This window comes from Acanthochromis polyacanthus, chromosome 4 (genome assembly GCF_021347895.1).
Source record: "Acanthochromis polyacanthus isolate Apoly-LR-REF ecotype Palm Island chromosome 4, KAUST_Apoly_ChrSc, whole genome shotgun sequence".
NCBI lineage: Eukaryota > Metazoa > Chordata > Actinopteri > Pomacentridae > Acanthochromis > Acanthochromis polyacanthus.
Window position 1 is genome coordinate 20,365,546 of NC_067116.1, and position 22,567 is coordinate 20,388,112.

The window sequence follows — 22,567 nt, forward strand, 5'->3', positions numbered from 1 at the left end:
AATCTGTAACCAGGACACTAGCATTACTCTTGCATAAGGGGATATGCAGAACCATATCTCTGTGTTCCAAGTAAACATCACTTCCCTTACATGTTTAAAACTGGGATAAGCCTCACAACCGGGAAACTCGCGTCCGTGTAAACAAACTCAGAGCTGCATTTTATTCAACTTTGTCTCTATCAAAACAGAACAACCAAAGTAAAGAGAACTGAAAAACATCTTCTGTGCAGCGTCACACATTTAAATCATTAAAAAGGCATAAAACAAAAGAATATCCGTGAGTCTTTATTGTACAAAAATGAATGAAATGAAGTGGAATAAATATGGAAAACATTTTTTCAAGTGTTCATGGGTGTTACCAATGCTGAAAAAACATCCATCCATCATCTGTACACCGCTTCATCCTCACTAGGGTTGCAGGAGGGCTGGAGTCTATCTAAGCTGACTTAGGGTGAAGGCAGAGGACACCCTGGACAGATCACCCGTCTCTCACAGGGCTACATATACAGACAAACATTCACTTTCACATTCACACCTACGGACATTTTACAGTTACAATTTACCTCAGCATGTTTTTGGACTGTGGGAGGAAGCTGGAGAAAACCCACATTGAGAACATGCAAACTTTATACAGAAAGACCCCAGATCCAGTGTAGGACGTGGACCGGGGATCTTCTCGCTGCAAGGCGACAGTGAAGTCGCTGAAAAAACATACTGTACATATTTTCCAACTTACATTTTAAATTTTTGTTTGTACTATCTGCTTCGTGTAAACACGGCCTGCAGTTCAAGTGAAAAGCCCCTACGTGTTTTGTTCTGTTATTGTTGGCCACAGCTGAGTCAATCATGGTTCCCAAGAAATATCCCTAGCTTTTAAGCTGCACCTGCACATCACGCATTACTAATTCAATTCTACACAAAAGCTGAAAAACTTTCTTTCAGTTTTATTTTTATTTTTGCAGTTTCTGGATCTGATATGTGGACATTTTGGTGTTTTCATTTCCAAAAGATCCCCCTGCCTGGGGTCTTTTTGTGTAGAATTTGCATGTTCTCCCTGTGGGTTTTCTCCGACTTCCTCCCACAGTCCAAAAAACATGCTGAGGTTAGTTGGTGATTCTAAATTATCCATAGGTGTGAATGTGAGTGTGATTGTTTGTTTCTATATGTAGCCCTGAGACAAGACTGGTGACCTGTCCAGGATGTCCTCTGCCTTTACTCTAAGTCAGCTGGGATAGACTCCAGCACCCCCAGTGACCCTAATGAGGATGAAGCGGTGTATAGATGATGGATCTATTCTTTTCTCCCCACCTAACAGATATTGGGGGTTCAGAGTAATAACTCTAAGGTCCTACATTTAGCTTTTTTGCAGATGTTTATTTGTGTTTCAATTAGTATGAAGAAATTGTTCATTTAAAATAATGTACAGTATCCATTTAAAGTGTCTGGACTGGATCCATCTGTACAGGGTTAGTTTTTTCTCTAGTCTAGATGATGATTTTAAACCAGTCTTGAAGGCACATATGGGTAAGAAGCTCTTATTCCAAACCAAATCTCTTTCACAGAAGTATCACAGAATTCCGCTCTCTTTCATGATTATCACCTCAGTGCTTTATATCAGCCGCAGCTTCAGCTTTGCTCAAGTAACTAATATCTTCTCAGACATAAGAAAGTTTAAAAGCCTATTGTCTTTTCTTGTACATGTACGTGAAGAAAAGAGGAAACATAAAAGACAGAGACAGTTGCATTCCATTAAAAGTACACCAAGAGACCAAGCCAAACTGACATGATTTAGATCCATGACTGCAGCTCCCTCAGTTAATTCGATCCTTGCATGGGAAATAAACTGAATTTTCACCACAGCCTCGTCTCCACAACAAGTGAAAACAACCTCCTTTTATGTCCGCTGACATACTGGTGATACGGGCTAAGTCGTGAGTAAGAGGACTGATATTGCAGTGGCATTACACGGTTACGCATTCACAGACAAACGCTTACTGTAGCCTGTACGATACAGAAGCCCCGATAGAAAATATAGCTGATGACGTCACCTTGTCTCCAAGAGTCCGATCATATAAACAACGGTTAGATCTGAGCTGAGCGGGAGAGCAGGCGGTTTGGTGGTGGGCCGTGATATTCCTCACCTCCCCTCTGAGAGCAAACATACAGCTGCCCACATCTGTCACACAGGGCACACACACACTGATGACAAGCTCACACTTGCATACATCACAAACACAAGCAGACTCACAGCGTCACCTTGATGATGCAAGGTGCCGTTTAGGCAAACAAGGATTCAGTAAACACACAGTGGGACGTGCATTTGTGCGAGTAGCCAAGCCTGTATACATACAGCGTTTCAAAGTAGCGAGTCAGTGTTACTGGCACAGAACAGTCAACCAGAGGACAGTGTGATGATGGCTGTGGTTTAATAATGGATTATGGTTCCCGCTTTTCTCCTGGCCACGTTTCCTGGGTGCTTCTCTTGTGTGTGACACAGCGGAGAGGATTATAGTAATGTTTGGACTGGCAGGGTGACTGCCCTGAAGGAATTATGATGGAAACAAAGGAAAGTAGCCAACTGTCTCATCATCTCTGTCTTTTCTCGGGCATGTGCCACAGTCCATTGCACATAAATTTTACCGGTAGAGACAGGAACGAGAAACAGCAAGTTCTCCGAAGCAAAAGACCAAATATTTTGTCAGTGGTGCAGATGGATGATGCAAGATGACACTGTAATATTTTACAGTAGTATCTTAAGTGGTTTATATAACTGTTTATAGTTTGATTAATTTTTGGTCCAAAAATCACTCAGTTAAAGTCAATGAAACATCATGCTTCAATAAAAAAAGTACTTGGATAATGCTGTAAAAAGATGAAATAATAATCTTTTTTTTGTTGTTGTTTTGTATCTTAAAACAAAGTGGATCATTTCCAGTCCACTTCCATGTGTTGTTCACAACCTGTGTGTGAGAGCGACAGGAACACAAACAAAAAAGACATTCTATCCATTCATCCATCCATCCATTATCTATACACCTCTTAATTAGCTTATTAGGGTCGCAGAGGGGCTGGAGTCTATCCCAGCTGACTTAGCGTGAAGGCAGGAGACACGCTAGACAGGTCACCAGTCTATCACAGGGCTACACAAAGAGACAAACAATCACACTCACATTCACACAGAATCACCAATTAACCTCAGCATGTTTGTGGACTGCGGGAGGAAGCCGGAGTATTCAGAGAAAAACCACGCAAGCACATCTTGTTCATCTAGGTATCTACATGCCATTTACCGTCAACTCACGCCCACTGTATAAGATCAAGGTCATGGCTTTAAAAAACAAATGACTGTTGGTAGTTAACAGCCAACAGTGACCTCCATCAACCCCAACCTCCTCTCATGTACGTCAGTTAAAGCAGCTTTTACCTCTGACAAACAGTCAAAGGGGACCAGAAGAGGCCTTGGTCATACTATTGGTCGTATTAGGCAGTCGAATAATGACTTTTTTGTTTACATCCCAAATGAAAGCGGTCTCATTATCCCAGCCAATAAGATGACGTCTCAGATATTAAGCCACAATCAGTTGGAAGTCATCAATTTTGCCACAACATGGATATGATATTCATCATGATTTACTGTAACTTTGAGATATTAAGAAATAATTCTATTGTATTTGGGCGTGCACCACAGCCCAGTCAGGCAATGACAGCCCCCAGCCTTCATCTCAAAGTGAAGTTATGGGAACTTGCGACAGAAGGATAAAGCGTCCTTTATTCAGTGGCAGACGATGAGCCAGATTTATTAACCCCATTTAAAAAACTCCTCTGCATCACCGGGCTTTTGCTAAGACATTGGCTCATTATTAAATCTCAATGTTTTATGATATAAAATGAACAGAACTAGCTTTTGAGATCAAACATAGACAATATGAAGGGCAGATTAAACGAATTGTCTGGATTTCCTAAAGCTGTTTGCTGTTCTGCAGTCAGGGGTAATAAGAAGGAGAAGAGGCTATGAACCAAAATTAAAGTAACAGAGGCATTAGCATCTTTTGGAGCTAATCCATAGTTCAGTTCTGCAAAGCATGTGATGTACTGTTACTTGTGATGCTCGCTGTTCATACTGCTGCGATCCCATTAGTCGTGCTCTTTGCAGCTCTGTGCCACAGTACACTGAGGAGTTATGTGAGGATGCAGGCAGCTATGAGTGGATCATTGTTCCAAATCAAAATTCTAATCACACAAAACACAAGTGTCCATTTGGGTATGAACACGCTTTAAAACAAGGGTGTGAGGATGAGAGATGAGCGCTCAAAGGACAGTTGGATAATACGTGCCCGCGGGTCAAGCGCCTCTGAAAAAGCAGGGTCTTCATAATGAGTTTGACACTGTCCCCTTCCTAAAAGAGACACAGTGTTCAACTAAAAAAAAAAAAAAAAACTGGCAAAAGCTTGCATCTACCTTTTAATTAAATGATAAAAAGCTAAAAATAGGACCGTTGGAGGCGGCACTCATCGTTCATTTGGGAGACTGAGCCATAAACACCAGATATGCTTTTAGTTTGAAACCAAAAGCTGAAACTGTGTAAATACCTCTTTATGTTTGCTGCCATTCATCACACATTTTACATTTAAAAAGGGAAAGAACACACCTCCCTTGTGAATCAACTGTTAATTTACCCCTTGCTTTGAGACATCTGTTTCTGAGAATTCCAGCTGGTGTTCAACACTCAAGTTTCTACAGCAACTTCCCTTTTCAGAAACAGTGTAACTCTGCATGCTCCACGGTCAGTGTAGACAGTTCCAGGGACGGCTTCTTTAGTGGAAACAGTTGATCCAGCATCTACATTGGAACGATGTTTCTGGAAAGACATGTGGCTGTTGGTAAACCAGTTCAGCAGTGCTGGAGCTTTTGACTGTGTCACATGAGCTTCCTCAGTAGATAATGTTTCTGGAGTATCTTCTGGAGGACTTCTCACATCAGTTCAATCCTCTGAACCCCAAAACCCAAAACACACTGAAGTTACATTATTTATCACAGGCAAAAAATTGCAAAAACATTAAAAAAAAATCATCAGATTTCTGGAGGTCCTTCAACTAATCTTGTGAGGATCCTGACTGGAATATTTATCAAATCAAGGACAAAAATCGTAATATTTCATCAAAGTTACTTTTTTCTTCATACTCATTAAAAATGTGTTTTAGCCAGATCCTGCAAAAAACAATTATTTCTACACTGCTCTGAGCGAGAAAAATGCTATTACTGACCACAACAGTCACATAACTATTCAGCAGAACTGCAGGTTATGTTCACACAAAGCAGGTCATTATGGAAACAAATTTAAAATGCAAGTAGTAAAATATGTATAGTATGTACGGCCACCGTTTCTTTCCAGTATTGATAACACATGTGGGAACTTGGGAAAATGTTGAACCAACCTTAGAAAATAATGAATGATATCCAACTTTATTATTCTTATTGTTATATGTGTATTAAATGTCATTAATGAAATTATATGTGAATCCTACTGCAAAAAAAAAAAAAGACATTTAGTTCTCTCTACTTTTTTAGCAACAATTGTTCTGTTTCCACAGAAAAGCAGGACATTATATTGCAGTAAATATGAGCCCACGGTGACTAGAAATGTGACAAGGCAAAGAAACATTCATAAGGTTGTGGTTTAAAGGGTAAAAAGTGGAGATGGAAAATTTATTCTCTGGCAAAATAATCTCACCACAAGTGATCCCTTGCTGTTGTCTGGTGCTGGTGAAGTATTTAAATTTTTCAGTGGTGTTTTCACAGAAAAAATAAACATTCACCTCCATTGTATTTGTGGCTTAAATGACAGAGAAACATTGTAAAACATGGATAGCTAAAGCTAAAAATATCTGTATTTGTAAACGCACTCGAGCTAAGTGGAACATGTTTTTGTCGTTAACAAAACAGTCTGATGCTGAATTAAAATGGAAAATATGTTGTGGTAACGATCCATCAAAAGAGAACGTGACTCAGATTTTTCTGGTGAAATTTTATGCCTCCCAATGTGCTTCGAGTTGAAATAATGACGACTTCCACCACAAAGAATCTTTTGAATTTCAATACGAGTGAAATAAACTGTAGGGACGCCTAAGTGCATTTCTTTGCTGTTCTTCATCTGCCATTCAAAAACACAAAGTGCTGTCTGATTAGGTCATTGACCTCATTATGCCATTATGTCATCTTCTACACACACACTCTGAAACACGTACACCAATACAGGGCAGTAAACATAACAGAGACAGACAAAAGCAAACAGCTTTGCAGAGTCTTCCCATTGCAGACGGCATTATCGTGCCACTGCTGCACATCTACAGACACACTCACTGTGTACAGTCACACACTCACTGCCAGACAGTAACAACTGGTTCATGGGTACAATATACACATTCCAGTGTCGAACAAACACTGAAGGTCTATCTTTTTCTCACAGAGACTGACGGTAAACAGTCTTATCTGCCATCACCGAGAACAGACTCTTCTCTCGACACTGATTTCTCCCTCGATAAACTGAACAAAAGCAGTGACCAGCAGAACACCTTACACAACCCAACACTACGTACACCTCTTAGCACCCAAGCTGGTTAAACTGTGGCTCTGAAGTGTTTGCACAGGTATGAAAAAGTCACCGATAGTGTGTGCTCGATCGACATCATGCACATGTTGTACTGTACCGCGTGTGCGGCACAAAATGTACAAAATATTACTCACTGTCTGACAGACGTTAAGCAATAATAAAGAACCCTCTAAATGGTGGAGCAATGTTTGAGTACTGGAGTGTTAATATCAACACCTTATGAATAGGTAAATACAGAATTCTGTGCATGATGAAACTTTTAGGTTTCACCATAGAAATGCAAACAGAAAGACTGCAACAAAATCCGAAACTGTGTCAAAAGAGCCCAGCGCAAAAAGGAAGTAAAACTTCTCAGTGGATTTCCCCTCAGATGTAAAATGAAATTAGATAAATGTCTCATATGACGGAAGCACTGGAGAGAGCCCAAAACAAAAAAATACTAAATATCTCAACGCAAGTCAGTAGCCCTGTGAGGTGAAGCTAAATGCTAACATGCTAATATCTGCAGGTATGACGTCTAAAAGCTTTACCATACTAGTTTCGCACGTTTCCCCGCTCACAAAATTACACAAAGTTTGACGGAGGCTGATGCAAAAGGAAAAAATACTGATTCTTTCCCAGTGATGGAGCAAAATAAGATGACATGGCATCACCAAAGTAACAAATGACCAGAGGAATATGTAAATCTGACAATCAAGTCAGCAGCTGAAGTAGTTTAAAGTGGACAAAAATGGACTGACCAACTGGCTGGAATAGTGAGGGCAATAATTGAGCAAAAAAACTATTCATCCATCCATTATCTATACACAGCTTACATTTAGACAGACAAACAATCACACTCACATTCACATCTATGGACAATTTAGAGCTACCAATTAAGCTCAGCATATTTTTGGACTGTGGGAGGAAGCCGGAGCACCTGGAGAAAATCATGCATGCAAAGGGAGAACATGCAAACTCCATGCAGAAAGATCCCGGGAAGGCGGACACACAAACCAGGGATCTTTGAGCTGCAAGGCGACAGTGCTAACCACCAAGGCACTGTGCAGTGTAAAAAAACATTCATGAAGCATTACTGTGACACAGTACAGCCTCTTTGTGCTTAGCTGACACGTACAATACCAGATAAAGCTGTGAACTAAAAATCGGAAAATTAACTTTGAATTTCTTTTTTGTAAAAAAATTACATAATCACAAAAGTTATGATTTGTTCAATATCAAAAATGATTATGTAAAGCGAGGTTAAAGACCAACCAGGCAGCAAGGCCGTGAATGGAGTAATGAAGGAGTGTTTTCATGCTGAGTTTTGTGACGCAGATCAGGCCCTGTCTGCTCTTTGTCTCCCTGTCAGGCCAAAGGAACTCATTTGTCCCCACAGAAAGATGGATGAACTTGTGCAGAGAAAGAGCCTGCGGGTGGTGTCTTAGCACCTGGGGGAAGAGTGCGTGTTTTCTGTGTGAGTGGATGAGGAAGTCGCTGTCGGCCCACTGGCCTGTTTCCTCATTAGTGTCACAATCCTGCGCTGTGTGGACTTCCTTCCCTGGACAGAAAGGTGTCTGTGTGACAAACACACACACGCTTGATTCATGGACATTCACACACTAGTCATGCTGTGGTTCTGCATGCAATCACATTTTCTGTTATGTCATCTGTACACAGGCTTGCATGCAGACTGCACCTGCCGACTTTGACGCATTTCTTGACACAAATCCGTCCTCTCACAGAAGACCGCATCCTGCCACTCATTCAAAACAGAGAGGTCCCGGAGTGTGAGCACTTATATGGTCAGAGGAGCTTTAGGGAGGTTTAGGATGAAGAACAGCTCATATAAACCTGCCAGTGTCCTGTGGCATTTGTGTTTGGAAAGAACATGGACTTGAAGGCTAGTGATACTTGAGTTCACACACACACACACACACACACACACACACCTAAACCTAAATACATCTGTATTTAATTTGTATTTTAGTGTCAAGTAGGATTTTTTGAGAATAAACAGTGAAATTATGAATTAAAGATCTACAAAACAGATCCAGTTCTATCAAACTTTACAACTTTGAAAAAAATCTAAGCCAACCTTTCAAGTGTGAATATTGTTTGGAAGAGAAATGTTCTAACTTTTCTATTGTTAAAAAAGAGCCAATTTAAACCTGTATTCATTCATTTTGTGCTGGGAAAATATAAGATCTCATGCGTCACTTTTGAGGTTTAAACAGCAGTAGATCTGGTTGAATTCTCAAAGTTTTGCCACTGTTCAAGAATCTTTACTGTCATTGTGTTTCCACACAGCGAAATTATGATTGGTGACTCCCAGCCATAGGTAAAAAAAAAAAAAAGTAGAAAAAGGCACACTATTTACAAATAAAATTAGAAAAATACTTAAAAGATATAAATTCTGTTCTTTATTAATGATGTATCAAGTTGGACCAACTCAAAATTGTGATATTATTTTCCATAATGGGAGCAGTTTGTCAAGTTAAGTGGACGATTACAAAAACAGTGATTCAAGTAAGCAGAGGGTTGTTTTTTAAAACATGTGAAAGATGTCATTCAGTCATTTTTGTGAAGTGAAGTCCTTTACATTAGACTAAATTGTGCAAAGTTAATTACAGTAGTGAAATTTTGAATCCAGCAGTTTAATTCCAAAACCATGCCCTCTCAGTAGCAACTAAACTGGATCAGTTGCAAACTGAATACTGCCCTATTTGTTACATAACTGGTGTTGAACTTTACATGGTGCTGCAAACAGTTATCAGATATTGTCAGTAGTTACCTGCATCCTCATAGAGATGTGATTCAACACACACACCAGTGAATAAACACGCAGCCTGCACAGGTCTCTTCCAAAAGGACCTTTCACCCAGTCAGTCAGGCATGGATAAATACAACTGATTCGAGTGCACACATTTAAAGACCAGTTGCCGTAAATCAGTGAGGAAATTTATTCTTCAGATATCACTGCCTTTCCTGTCAGCTGTCTAAACAGTTCCCGTCACAGAAACCCAAACCCTCCCGCCGCCACATAAGTTGTTTCTCTAAGGTTTCACCTGCTCACCCTGCACAGCCATGGGACAAGTCTGCCTGGATACCCGTCACAAGGGGGTGTCAAAGGAATCCTCCAATAATTTTTTGTGCATGTTGTTGCCTAATAATTTTGGACTAATTCTTGGCGTCAAACGTTCATACGTGACGTCTAATGAGGCTGGATGAGGTTACATCCGCCAGCCAGGCCTGCTGTGAGAGCCCCACCGAGGCCATTAAAGCAGCCAGGAGCGGGAAGTAGTAAAGAGGGCAGGTAATACAAGACACCCAGGGACAGAAATACTAAGACGTGTTGGCTACCAACAAACAGAGACACAGGGCCAAGAATTTCTGTTTCTTAATACCTGGACACCTGAAAGCAGAGGAAAGTAAGAGAAGGAGGGGAGGGAGAGCATGTCGCTGCCATGCCAACCGTCTTGTTGTGGACTTGCACAGCAGAATGTGAGCTGAGAAGCAGAATGATAGCGTGGTGGATACTGTATCTACATTTAGACATGCTCACCCTGCCATAAAGTCCCTTCATTGGACTGGTGCCACATCAAAACCACGACACCGATCCAGCATTACCTCACCAACCAAAGATGGCTTGAAGCCCCGAAGGGAAGATCATATTGTTTCTGATGCAAAATGGCAAATCCAAATGAAAGAGAGAGTAAATTCTTCTCCCTTTTCAAAAAAAAAAAAGTATTAATTGAGCTTTCAGATGGTCTCTTGATTGTCAGGAAGTTTTTACAGCTACTTTTACTCCTTTGATAATGTAGATGATATCACCAAATCCTATCTTTTTTTGGGCATTAAATGCTAAAACATTGCCAGGATGCTCATTTATGTGTCATGCTGAAAGAGAAAAAGACAAGCTAATACCAGGTGTTTTCTCTTTGAATTAGGCAGCAGGTTAAAGGAGCCTGATCTTGATTTAATTTCTTATTTTAAATAAATAATTTCACCCCAAAAACCTAAAAACACAGATTTCCATCTTTCCACCGTACATACTAGTGTTAAAGAGAGTCTCTGTGGCAGGTATTTGTCTCTCTTTGGAGTGGAGGGCTGTGTCAGTGAGAGGCTGCCGACAGGTGCTCCGCTGTGGAGAAGTTATTGCCACTGGAGCCTCTGGCAGTACCTGAGCGCGTAACGTGACGACCTTTTATAAGAACCTGGCAAATAAATGCTGCTGTGTTTGTGTGGCCACCGATAAGTAGTATTACATATGGCCCCCAGAGGATGTTGATACGTATATGCAACACATGGACATGATCGCCATATCATGTTATGTATGTTTCTAACAACAAAGTTAGCTAATGGACATCATGTAGCAATTCAAAGAAAACTGCTTCTCAGACCAGACAACTGCAGACCTAAAGACAAATTCTAGCAGTAAATCATCCTTACCAAGTTCACCCTTGTGTTGTCCTGCGGGTCGAAACTGACTCGTTTTAATGTTTGAAAATGTGGGGAAAAAAAATATATTTTCACAGTGAAACTTCTGACGTCCACATTTTCAACATTTTTGGGAAATCTTTGAACATTTTTTTAGTGGACAAAAAAACTGTTAAAAATGTTTTTTAAGAACATTCACAAAAAAAAAAATCAACCAAAATCCAGCAAAATTCACTGGATTTCGGTTGATTTTTTTGTGAATGTTCTTAAAGAAAATATTAGAAGTTTTACTGATATATGTGTAATCACTTTAGATATTTTTTAGGATTTTTTAGAAGACTTTTACTCATTTTTAAAAAAATATTTTCCAAGAAATTTCTTGCCAAATATGGGGATTTAAAAAAAAAAAAAAAAAAAATTCCAAGGGAAACTTTTAAGGGATTACTGGAATTTTCTTCCTGAAGGTTTTACAAATTTTCAGAAATTTTGGGAATTTTTTTGCTGAATTTTTGGATTTTTTTCAGACAAGGAAACAATGATTTTTGGTGCCCGTACATGAGGACAACAGGAGGGTTAAATGAGGTTACATATCTACCTTCAAGACACTTCTTGCAGGTCCAAATCGAACAGCTTACATGTCAGATCAATTCTTTTTCGATGTTGCAAATTGGTAGCGGGTGTAGGTAAAAATCAGCTCGGCGAACATGGAAGTAGTGCTTTTTGTGTGTGATGTTTTTTTCTGTGAAGGAGTTTGCAGGCAGCAATGTTTGTTTCAAAGTAGGTCACCATTACCTCCGCATTAATACTTCCAGCATTGAACAAAACCACCATTCATAAATCTGCACAACATAAAGCTTTTTTACTGTGCAAATGATTTGCTTATAGGCAAAAGCACCTCCACAGAGAAAAATAAAAGAAAATTGTTGGTAATCTGTTATGCTGCTTGGATATCCTGGGACAGCCTGGTTATTTTCTTTTACAGACAGGATGCAGTAAAAGTTTTGAGCAAACACGGAGCAGGTTTAGGGCTGAAATTGGCATTATCAATAGACAGCAGAGGCTACAGCTCCATCGGCTGCTAAATGTAGCTGCAGTTTAGATTGTTTCGTTTTGGTTCGCTGGATCGTCATGAAGTCAGAAAAAGTAGGCCGATGAACTAAATCCTGACAACAGCTTTACGTGGCACCATGAGAAGTTTTGAATCTCAAAAGTGAGTCCTTTTTGTTTCACCACTTGTTCGCTTTTTTTCCGACAGATCTCACAGCTCCAGCTCTCTGTCCAGCATCAATATCCTCTCTGACTCCTTCTCACTTATTCTTCCTCCCTTCCTCCCTTCTCCTCTATCCTCTCACCTCATCACTTCTCATCTCCTCCTTTCATCCTTCCTCCCGTTCTGTCTCTCCTGTCCTCCTCTCTGTGACCTCCTCACTGCATTCCTGCACGCACCAGGCCACTGTTTGCAGGGAGTCTGCGGTCGTCTGAGGCCTGTGTTAAATAACCTTCAAGGAGACTGATGAGGCCCTCTTCATCCACTGCCCTTTGCTCCGCTCTCCGTTTCCGTGACTTGATGAAATTATGCAGGAAAAGATTATATTCCTTCTTCTTAACCACAGCCCAGAACAGCACACAGAAATTGTGCATTTTTTAAAGTAGATCGAGGATGAGACATTCTTTTTCCTTAAAAGTTGAGGGTCACGGTTGTATCAGTGGAGTTTTAGTGCTCTTACAAAGACAAGATTCATTAGATTGGATTTGCAGCTCATGGAAAATTAAGCCAAGTATGTTTTACTTTGTGATGCAGCTCTTAACTGACCACTAAAACTGAAGCTCAGGGGATTGGTTGAGGATAAAAAGGTGCACAGCCTGAAAGGCATTCCGTTTTCATTAACCCTTCCCTGGTCGAGACAGATTTCATTTACAAACCAGTAGCATGTGATGCATTTAAAAGCTTCAAAGACAACATTATGCAAACTTTTCACAAGTGTTAATGAGTGATGTCAATTCTGGACACAAACAAAGCTTTGATGACCAAATATAGCAGCAGCACTATCTTGATCCTCCATTGTGTTTTTAGAACAAGCTTTTCCTTAAGACACAGCAAAGAATTTCCTGGTCAAAGACAAAGAGAAAGTTGCTGGAAGCTGTTGACCATGTGTGGACTACCATATACAGCAAACGTGCACTGTTTTTTTACCCTATTGCATAACAGATCCATACAGTACAAACACCTCTCACCGATTCAGTTACCCCATACTTATTGTGTAGAGTCGACGGAATAACAAGTATGACTTCTTTTCGGGAAAATGTCATGGAGGGCCTGCCTGCTTCATACGAAAACACCTACACAATGGAAAGGCACAATGGGAAATAAAAAGCCAACTTGTTGACACCTTTCCATATTACCAGTCAGCCAAATGCATGCAAACACACTGTGTGTGTGTGTGTGTGTTTCTAAAGTCGGGAGAGTTCAAGAGCCCTTTGCCTCACGTATATCCTGTATGACAGCGTTTCATCACAGAGGTCGGCTAAACCAGGAAGCCAGGTCATACCTTGGTGAGGTTCTCACAGCTACATTCTGCAGAAATGAGACAGAATACTTCCTGACTCTGTTATGACACCCTGACACAAAACAGCTGCTTTGGGTCGGTGGCTCCCTATCATGTGGAAATTTATGGCACATGTGCAAGCAGACCTCACTAACCTGCTTGTGATTGTGACGTGGTGACGGCTCTGTGAAAACAATGAGCCGCCTGAAGCAGTTTCGTTCTTATACTCTGTGAGTGAGTCATGTTGAAAGATGCAGGAATCTGAAGAGCAAATGGTTCTGAAGCCAGAAACACACACACGGCTACATAATGTGTGCAAAAACAGTTTGATATGAAAGTAGATAAAAAGATGTGTGATAAGTCTTCGTAACTGTGGTATTTTAAATGTTCTGTATCTCTCAGTGTTGTTCTAGCTCTGACCTATGACAGAAAAACTTTCCAATTATGTGCATCCTCTATCTGGGGCATCTCCACCTTTATCTTGTGACAAAACAGTTTTACTACCTGCTTGTGTACAGGAACACAACCATGAGGTGTGCGGTGAGAACGGCACTGACCGCCGCTGAACCGTGACCGACACGGAGATAACTTTTCAAATAGCACCATTACAGTGTGTACTCTGTGTTTCCAAACTGTGACAGTGAAACTTTAGAACACAAGGTGCCAGCAAACATAATTACAGCTCTGTGGATGTTTCCACTCACCACTGAATAGAAGAAGGTTACGGGTGGGACTTGATGAACTGTTGCTCCAGGTTGCATAACGTGCCCTCACCGCACACTGTCAACTCAATTAACACACAGACACACACAACACTGCTGAAATGGGGGACTTCAGCAATTGCGGTACACTTTCTGTACTTTTTCGCATTCGGATTGTATTATAGGTAAAAATAACAAATACTCCAAAGAGCAATTGTAATTACAATCAGAAATATTTAGTTTTTTTTACCAAGATGGCACCTCATTTGCAGTCACTTTATCATGTCTTTCACGAAGTTTGCAGTCTTACATCTGAGCAAACGCCGTTACTAGACGGTTGTCATCGCAAAAGCTGCAAACTATTTCATTTAGACTTTAAATTCCGAGCTCCTCCCGTCTACATGTGTCCTACAAAGTGTCCTTGAGCAACCTGCTCAGATTTGTGAGTGTGGGTGAATGAAAGTAGTTTAGTTTTAAACTCTAGCAGCGGACAACACAATGTTTTCACCAGCTTCTACATTTGTGAAACATGTTGGTTAATAATACCAGTGGTGGTGATGCTCGGCCTCATATGCTTTCATTGGAACTAAACTTGATCTGGAGACTTAAACATCAGCGGCTTTACAGTCAGGTAAAATGAGTAAATGTGGTCAGAAAAGTGCACAAACATCTCTCAATCATCTGGGCTTTGCTTTATTCCCATTGATGTACAAAATCCATACACGTTTAAACATAGAGCGTACCATATTGAATAAAAAGGTAATAAATACGAGGACTGCCTATTAAGGGATTTCTTTTGCGCCTTTGCTGGTAATATTAGCACAGCACACATTTCACTGAGGAGGTGCCTGCCGCTCATGACTTAACACCCATTCGCTCTCTTTCAGAAAAGGTATTCAAAATATGCAGGTTATTCACTTTTGGCTCTTATTATTCGTCCGCATGAAGAATTAAAAGCCCCGATTTTGTGCCCCGAGAGAAGCTGAAACAGGTTCACCTGAGCGTAGCGCAGTAATGTGCAGCACTGTAGGTATTTACACGTTATATCATTGTGTCAGCATGCGCATGTTTGTGCAGTGTGTGGGCACAGACAATAGGCCTTTGTCTCGTCACATCCTATTTTTCTCCAGCGAGTTGACACACACACACACACACACACACACACACACACACACACACACACACACACACACACACACACACACACACACACACACACACGCACACACACACACGCACACACACACGCACACACACACGCACACACATCTACACACAGTTCCTCCTGGCTTCCGTCAAGTTACAACAGTTTAGAGACAGCAAAACAGGAACAATCTGATCTTCTCTTCCTGCCTCACATTTCCTGCCTCCCCCCCTCTCCCCTCCTCCCCCGATAGAGAGAGAGAGAGAGAAAGAGACAAACGAATGAATGAAAAGGAAAACTGAAGGCATGAAGAGGATGAAAATGAACAGGAGAGGGGAGGATGGTGGAGGACAGATGTGCTGTGTGAGGATGTGGACTGAGATCATGGGAAAGCAGCGGGACTGAGCTGAGACCGTGTGATGGGCAGGTGTTGAATGTATACGACCGACGAACAATCATCTGACAGCAAGCTTGACCAGTGGAATCGTGCATCGTTATACAACATCCAGCATGTGAACAACTACTTTAAAGGGGAATATGTGGATGTGAATATTGTATTAAAGTTGCAAAAAGCTATGTATAAGTTTTAAAGATGGAATTTGTCCTCCTGTGTAGCCACACTATGATAGAAAACGTGCCTTTGTAAGCTATGAAATTATCCTCATCTGCTGTCATTCATATTCTGGGTTTATTCTCACATAAGTATTCCAAGCATGCTACAACTAACTATTCATATTAATATTGATCAATTTGCACAGTAATTTCCTGACTAATCATTTGGGTTTTTTTTTAATACAATATTCAAAAATAAGGATTTTAAAACACAAAATAGTATATATTTAATATCACAATATACAAATAAATGCTCACTATTTCAATTCTGGGACCAATGGATGAATGGCATTTTTGAGGAAAAAAAAAAGAAATAAAAGAAAAACTGTATTTACCACCAATCGATTGAGCAATTAATGGTTTTAACTCGAGTGTAGCTTACACAAAATGAGGCAGGTGTTGTGCAACCACATTTTATAATACCATAACAATAAAGAATAGAAAAGAAAAGAAATAAGAATTTGAAAAAAAAAGTTAAAGTGTAAAGTAAAATGCAGCTAGGAGGCCTTGTAGGATATAATGAAAGCTGTAAAAGATATTTAAAAGCATACCGATGAGAATTTTCTGACATAGTGTCTTCTGGGAACTACTTCTGCTCATCACTGAACATGCTCAGAGATAGGGTTAGCTGTGAATACCGCCTTCATAGTTAAATAAGACAAATGCACTAAACTGTTTGTACACGATGGAATAAATGCAAAAGTATGGCTTCTTCATGTTGTTTTAAATGTAAACAATAAAAATACACTATCAGGCTGTGGCTGTGCAGACAGCCGTTGCTAGAGTGATACACTTCTGGTTGATTTATTTATTTTCATGGAATTTATGCAAAATAAAAAGATAAAATGATTGTCTTTGTATGTGGTTTAAAACCTTACATACGTAAAACAGTCAATGGTGTGAAAGCAGGTCAGAGTTGCCCATGTGGAAAATTAAAGAAATATTTGCATGAAGCTGACTGACGAAGACATGAAGTCGATCGTAACACATGCCGGTAATTTAGCGACGACACTACAGTGAAAGGTCACAATGCACGTTATGGAGCTGCTTTATGAGATCCACACACACACACATATTTTCCTAAACTCTACCACACACACACAAACTCAGAGCACCTGATGAGCTGTGGTTCTGAAGAAGGAAGCGAAAACTCAGTCCATCTGCTTTAACAGGAAGTCAACAGAAGCCACATACAGGCGCACTGACGTCAATCAGAGCCACAGGAACACCTCCCCACTGCACACACACACACTGCACAGACACACACACACATTACTCACAATGATGCATATATGCCACAATAAGCACTCATTTAGCTCCAACACCTTGTGAGTCCACAATTTCAAAACTGCGCTTTGCGAAGTTTAAAATACCATCACACGCTGAAATATTCACCAACACACACGTCAATGAGATGAGTGATGCTTACTTAACGCACACACACACACACACAGACAGACACACACACACACTGTATAAATGTATGCAAGGTAGTGTAATGTGTTTCTTCACTTTTAACAACAAGAAGTCACAGATTTGAATAATAAATATTAATAAAAACGAATCAACACAGTTTTGATCAACTAAATGTGTATTATTTGAAATCACAAATGAAAAACAAACAAGGGGCATAGATGTTACATGACCCTAAGCCTATGGACAGAAGGGGAGTAACTAAAACTGTCACCTTTGTTGAACTGACTGAGGTTAAATTTTCACTTGCTCTGATCTCATATCTTGGTGTCATTTAAAACATGTTGGTTATTTGATGGTTGACTACACTCACCGTTCTCGGTTTCATTGTTGCTCATCTCTCACTCACTTTACACAACATGCTTGCTGTTACTGTTTTTAATGTTCTGCCTAGAGGCTGTGTGAACATCTGCCCACAGATGTGTGGTTAAAGGTTTAATGCGTCAGTATTTTATCAGAATAACTAATGATAATCTTTATCAGTGCGTGTTAGATTAGATATCTTAATGAAAAGTGCACAACACACATGCTTCATGCAAAACATCACACTAAACACCGTGCAAATTTTTTTTGCATTTAATTTTATACATTTTTTTGCAGTGAGAACAAAATATTCCTGCTGTTCCGCTTGTAGCTGTAATATCATTTAAAAAAACAAAAAACTTTAACTGTATTTTTTTAAAAGCTTTTGAAATAGACGCTCAGTTTTTCGCGCAATGAAATCATCACAAACACTGATATAATTCAAGGTGACCACAGGTACTGATATGGGTAAAGGAAGACGATATCGGCTACATTTTGATCTTTCAGGTGGTGATTGCAACTCCAGCGTGCAACCATTTTAGTCGTCCATGCAACCAAAAGTCTGTCAAGTGAGATTTTTTTCGGTCGCCCCGAGTGCGTCTGACATTTAGCAGGTCTGTATGTGTGCCTCTGTGTGGCCCACCCAGGTTGATAAAATCTCATGGTTTCACTTTGAGTAAATCTTACATAAGAATGCCTTACACAATTGTTTGAGCTACTAGTGTGACAGTAAATGTGTGAAGTTTCTCTGTCTGTAGACACCAAGCTAGTATTTCCAAACCTGCATGTAAAAACTGAATGGTGGCAACTTTCTGCCTCTAAACTGCACAAGTTCTGCGCTATGACGAAACAGCAAAAATTACGTACACATGTACCATAGCACAGCTAAGAGCAGTTCCTCTGCTCTCTGTATGTTAAGGAAGCATGTCCTCGTCCTGTGCTGACTGGTCTCCTCCCAGCAGAGCTTCAGCATCAGGCAGCAGCAAATCCAAGCAGTGAAGAGTCAGACATGGCAATAAAAAGTACCACTGTGTACCACAAGTTGAGTTCCAGATCATCGTTATGAAAGAGAACTTGTTGAATGTAAGAAAGGAACATTTTTGTTTCTGTTTGCGTACATAATGAGTATGGGGACGTAATGCTCAAAGTGTAGAATTCTGCTCCAAAGTTTTGTGGATGAAATGAAGAAAAATCATGAGTGCACTCAGTGTAAATGTCAGTCAGAAGCCCTGGTGATACTACAAAAGCAGCACTTGTATCAGAAATGTACTAACTCTGTCTGACAAAGATCTGTCTGTGACATTTTCATCCACACCGGGAATAAGGAGCCTGATGTCAGAAATAAAAATAACAATAAAACAGGCATTAAAAGTGACTTGAGTGCCTGAATTCCATTTTAGATACGGCTACGCAGATAAAACCTCTATTCCTTTTCACTCCAAGGAGACACGTGCACATGCGGGATGTGCAAAAATGCTTTTTAAACTTGTATCTCTCAGCTGTGCAAGTGGACACAGATCTTAGTATCACACAAACAAAAACATACTCGGAAGCAATACACAAACTGCACACAAACACACTCTGTTAGACACTGCATAGTGCTCATGAAGTCATCTCTGCTTGCACACACACACACTGCCTCTTGCTGGCCTAGACGTGCACACGCGCACACACACACACACACACACACACACACACACACACACACACACACACACACACACACACACACACACACACACACACACACACACACACACACACACACACACACACACACACACACACACACACACACACACACACACACACTACTGTACAGAAACACACACACGTGATGAAAGAAGGAAAGGGAGGTTTGCCGTTATTAATAGGTCACACTTGTCTGCATGTTCATTGGCGTTTGTCTGAGCCGCCTCTTTAATTGTGTTTGAACAAGGTTAATGAGCTCGATGACAAAATAGTCTGGGCTACAACGCCGGAGCTGGAGACAGATGGTGAAAAAAAGCGAAAGTCGTCACGTAGGCGAATTCATGAGAACGGGACGAGATGAGGGAGGGTGGAGGACAGAAAAATGAGAACGACGACAAGCGGTGGCAGAAAAATCAGATAAGGTTGTTGATGAAGTCAGACACGTAGCAGGACAATTTCTGTGAGCTTCTTACCTGGGAGGCAGACTCTGGTGATCGGAGGCTGAGTTGTTGCTGCAGGAGACCTTCTGGAAGAACCAAAGAAACACAGAGAGAAAGAAAGATGATACAATAATGTGAGAGTTTTAGCAGACAGATTTCCGCAAAGTTTGACTTTTGTTTCTGTCTCGGCTCAGAGATTGGAAACGAGGGGAAACACTGGCCTTTTTTAAAGAATGGAGACTTCAGAAAGTCACTGTGGCCAGGAAAGAAACACTTCAGCATATATTCTCCCCAAATTAGCGAACTCGTGCTCGTTGATAGATTTGTGAGACTTGCTGAGAATCAAACTGATTTTTCAACCAAACAAGTGTCAGCTCATGCTAAAACTGTTTTTGTGAAAAGGAATCAAAAAGGTAGTCACAAGTTATTTTGCACCTTTTATTCCCTTGCAGTAGTGCAGAAAGTCACAGAAATTGTACCGAAAAACAGGATTTTGGAGCACAATTAATACAACGCATAAAAATCCATTCGAGATTTCTTCAGTATATTAACTGAAATATACACTTAAGGGGAAATTCTACCCATTTCTGCAATTCTGCAACATAAAAACTATAATTAACTACACTCCAAGATATTGAAATGATCCTAAGTGTGTCAGTTTTTCAAGCAAAGCTAAAGTTTCCTCAATGAGAAATGTTTATTTAGTCACACTGATGAGTTGGGAAAAATAATTAAATACAGGAAGTTAAGAATTTGTATTAACAAAGTTTATGTACGTTAGCTAAAATGTGAAACATGTTCTGTCACACTGGCTTGTTCGATGTAGTTCCATTATATTTGCAGTTAATGTGTTCATTACTATGCCAAGGAACGCGATGGAGTTGTGTGATGATCCATGTTGGTTTGCCTGTCTGTCTGTCTGTTAGCAACATTACTCAAAAACAGACAAAGAGATTTGGATGAAATTTTCATTAAAGGTCATAAATGACCTTTGGACCAAGTGATTAGATTTTGGCAGTGATGCGACTTATAGTCTGGATCCACGGATTTGTTAAAGATTACGGTATCGGTGCGATATAGCGACACAATGTCACAGTAGCTATGACTACAAGTGAACACTAAATCAGCTGCCATATTTCAGTCACGTGATTCAGTATCCGTATGTAATGTACACATGCAAAACACACTCAAGTATACGTGATGCAGCTTATAGTTTGGATCCACAAATTTTTTTAAAGATTCCATCCGTTAGAAATGATACGACTGAGCAGCCTTGGCGAAGTACTGGGCTAACATTACTAATGTTGTTATTCTTACAGTTATTACCGTTATTATTATTCCTTTAACAAAACTCCTGAAATATTCCCTCGACTGTGTTCATCTGGACAGAAAACTATTTTTTGTCAGATGTTACCTTATATTGGGTTTTGTTTGCGTTTGGGTTAGATTAGCAAATTAGCTGTGAAACCATTAATGCAGCGGATAGTTGGGTTGATGGCAAACTTAAATTTTGATTTGTATGATCAAAATGACTGCTTAAGTAGTTGCTGCTTTTAGAGGCTGTTAATATTAATCATGATATATTATTATATTGTGGTTTGCTGTGAAATGTATTATGTAGAATTTGCCACATTTTCTTAGGGTGTAAAACCTGTCAAATTGACATTTTCTTCCCTCAAAACATGGAGTAAAAACTACCCAAACAAACCGATTGTTAAATCAGTTTTATTGAGCAGATTCTATTAGTTTGTTTTTGCAATAATGGTCACATGTTCTACAGCTTTTCTCAACAAAAATAAATTCTCACAAACACATGATGCTCACTTATCTGCAAACACCAACACAGAGATCTGCATCCTCACTAATTTCAGTAAAATAATTTCATGCTTCTCTCCAGCCTCCTCCATTAGCATTTAGTTGTGTATATTTGTTTAAACATGCTCATTACGCGTTGGCCATTTGTGATCTCTCTGTTCCAAGCTTGTTCCACAGCATCACGTGTGCAAATCCATCCAGTCACCCTAAAACGTGTGTGATCTTAAAATGAGTGTCCTTACAGCACACCTAAATGCACTGTTTAGCAGTACTCTACAGTGTCTGTAGAAATATTCTTGGTAGCAATGATTAATGTGGCTTTTTTGACACTGATCAACAGAAATAGATTTACTGTAAAAGCAAAAAAAAATGTCCCAGCATCTTCAATTTTGAGTATCAGAAAATAAAACGTGAAAAACTCCAAACCTATTCTGAGGCTCTGCATGTGTTTTCTTGTTGGGCATTCACAGGTATTGTAGACTAGCTTTGACTATAAATGGTTAATTGTGCTGTGTGGCACTGGTCTCTGTCCTGTTAACGTGTCCCTTGAAAGCACAATCAGAATAGCTGAAGTGAAAGCGTGACATCTGAGGGGACAAAAGATTGTTCATGTGTGTGTCTGGCGTTTGTGAGGAAGAGTAGCAGCTGACGGCGTCGATAAATGTCCTTTCAGCGGGGACTGGTTGATCGTCTGCCTGATCTCGTGTGTGGAATTAGTTCAGGACATGTTGGTCAGTGTGTGTGTAGACGAGTGTGCGTCAGCGTCCGCTCTTGTCTATGTGGAGACGTCAAAGCTGAATGTAGGTCAGACA

General features: G+C 40.2%; 1 protein-coding gene across 3 annotated transcripts in view; it reads right to left on the minus strand.

Moving 5' to 3' along the window:
* The window catches only part of pde4ba (phosphodiesterase 4B, cAMP-specific a), a 219,614-nt gene that overhangs the window by 40,260 nt on the left and 156,787 nt on the right, over nt 1–22,567 (minus strand). For all 3 annotated transcript variants that reach the window (XM_022199765.2, XM_022199766.2, XM_022199767.2), the window contains one exon: nt 19,974–20,026. In XM_022199765.2, the coding sequence (XP_022055457.1) occupies nt 19,974–20,026 (53 nt within the window). The remainder of the gene's footprint in view (nt 1–19,973; nt 20,027–22,567) is intronic.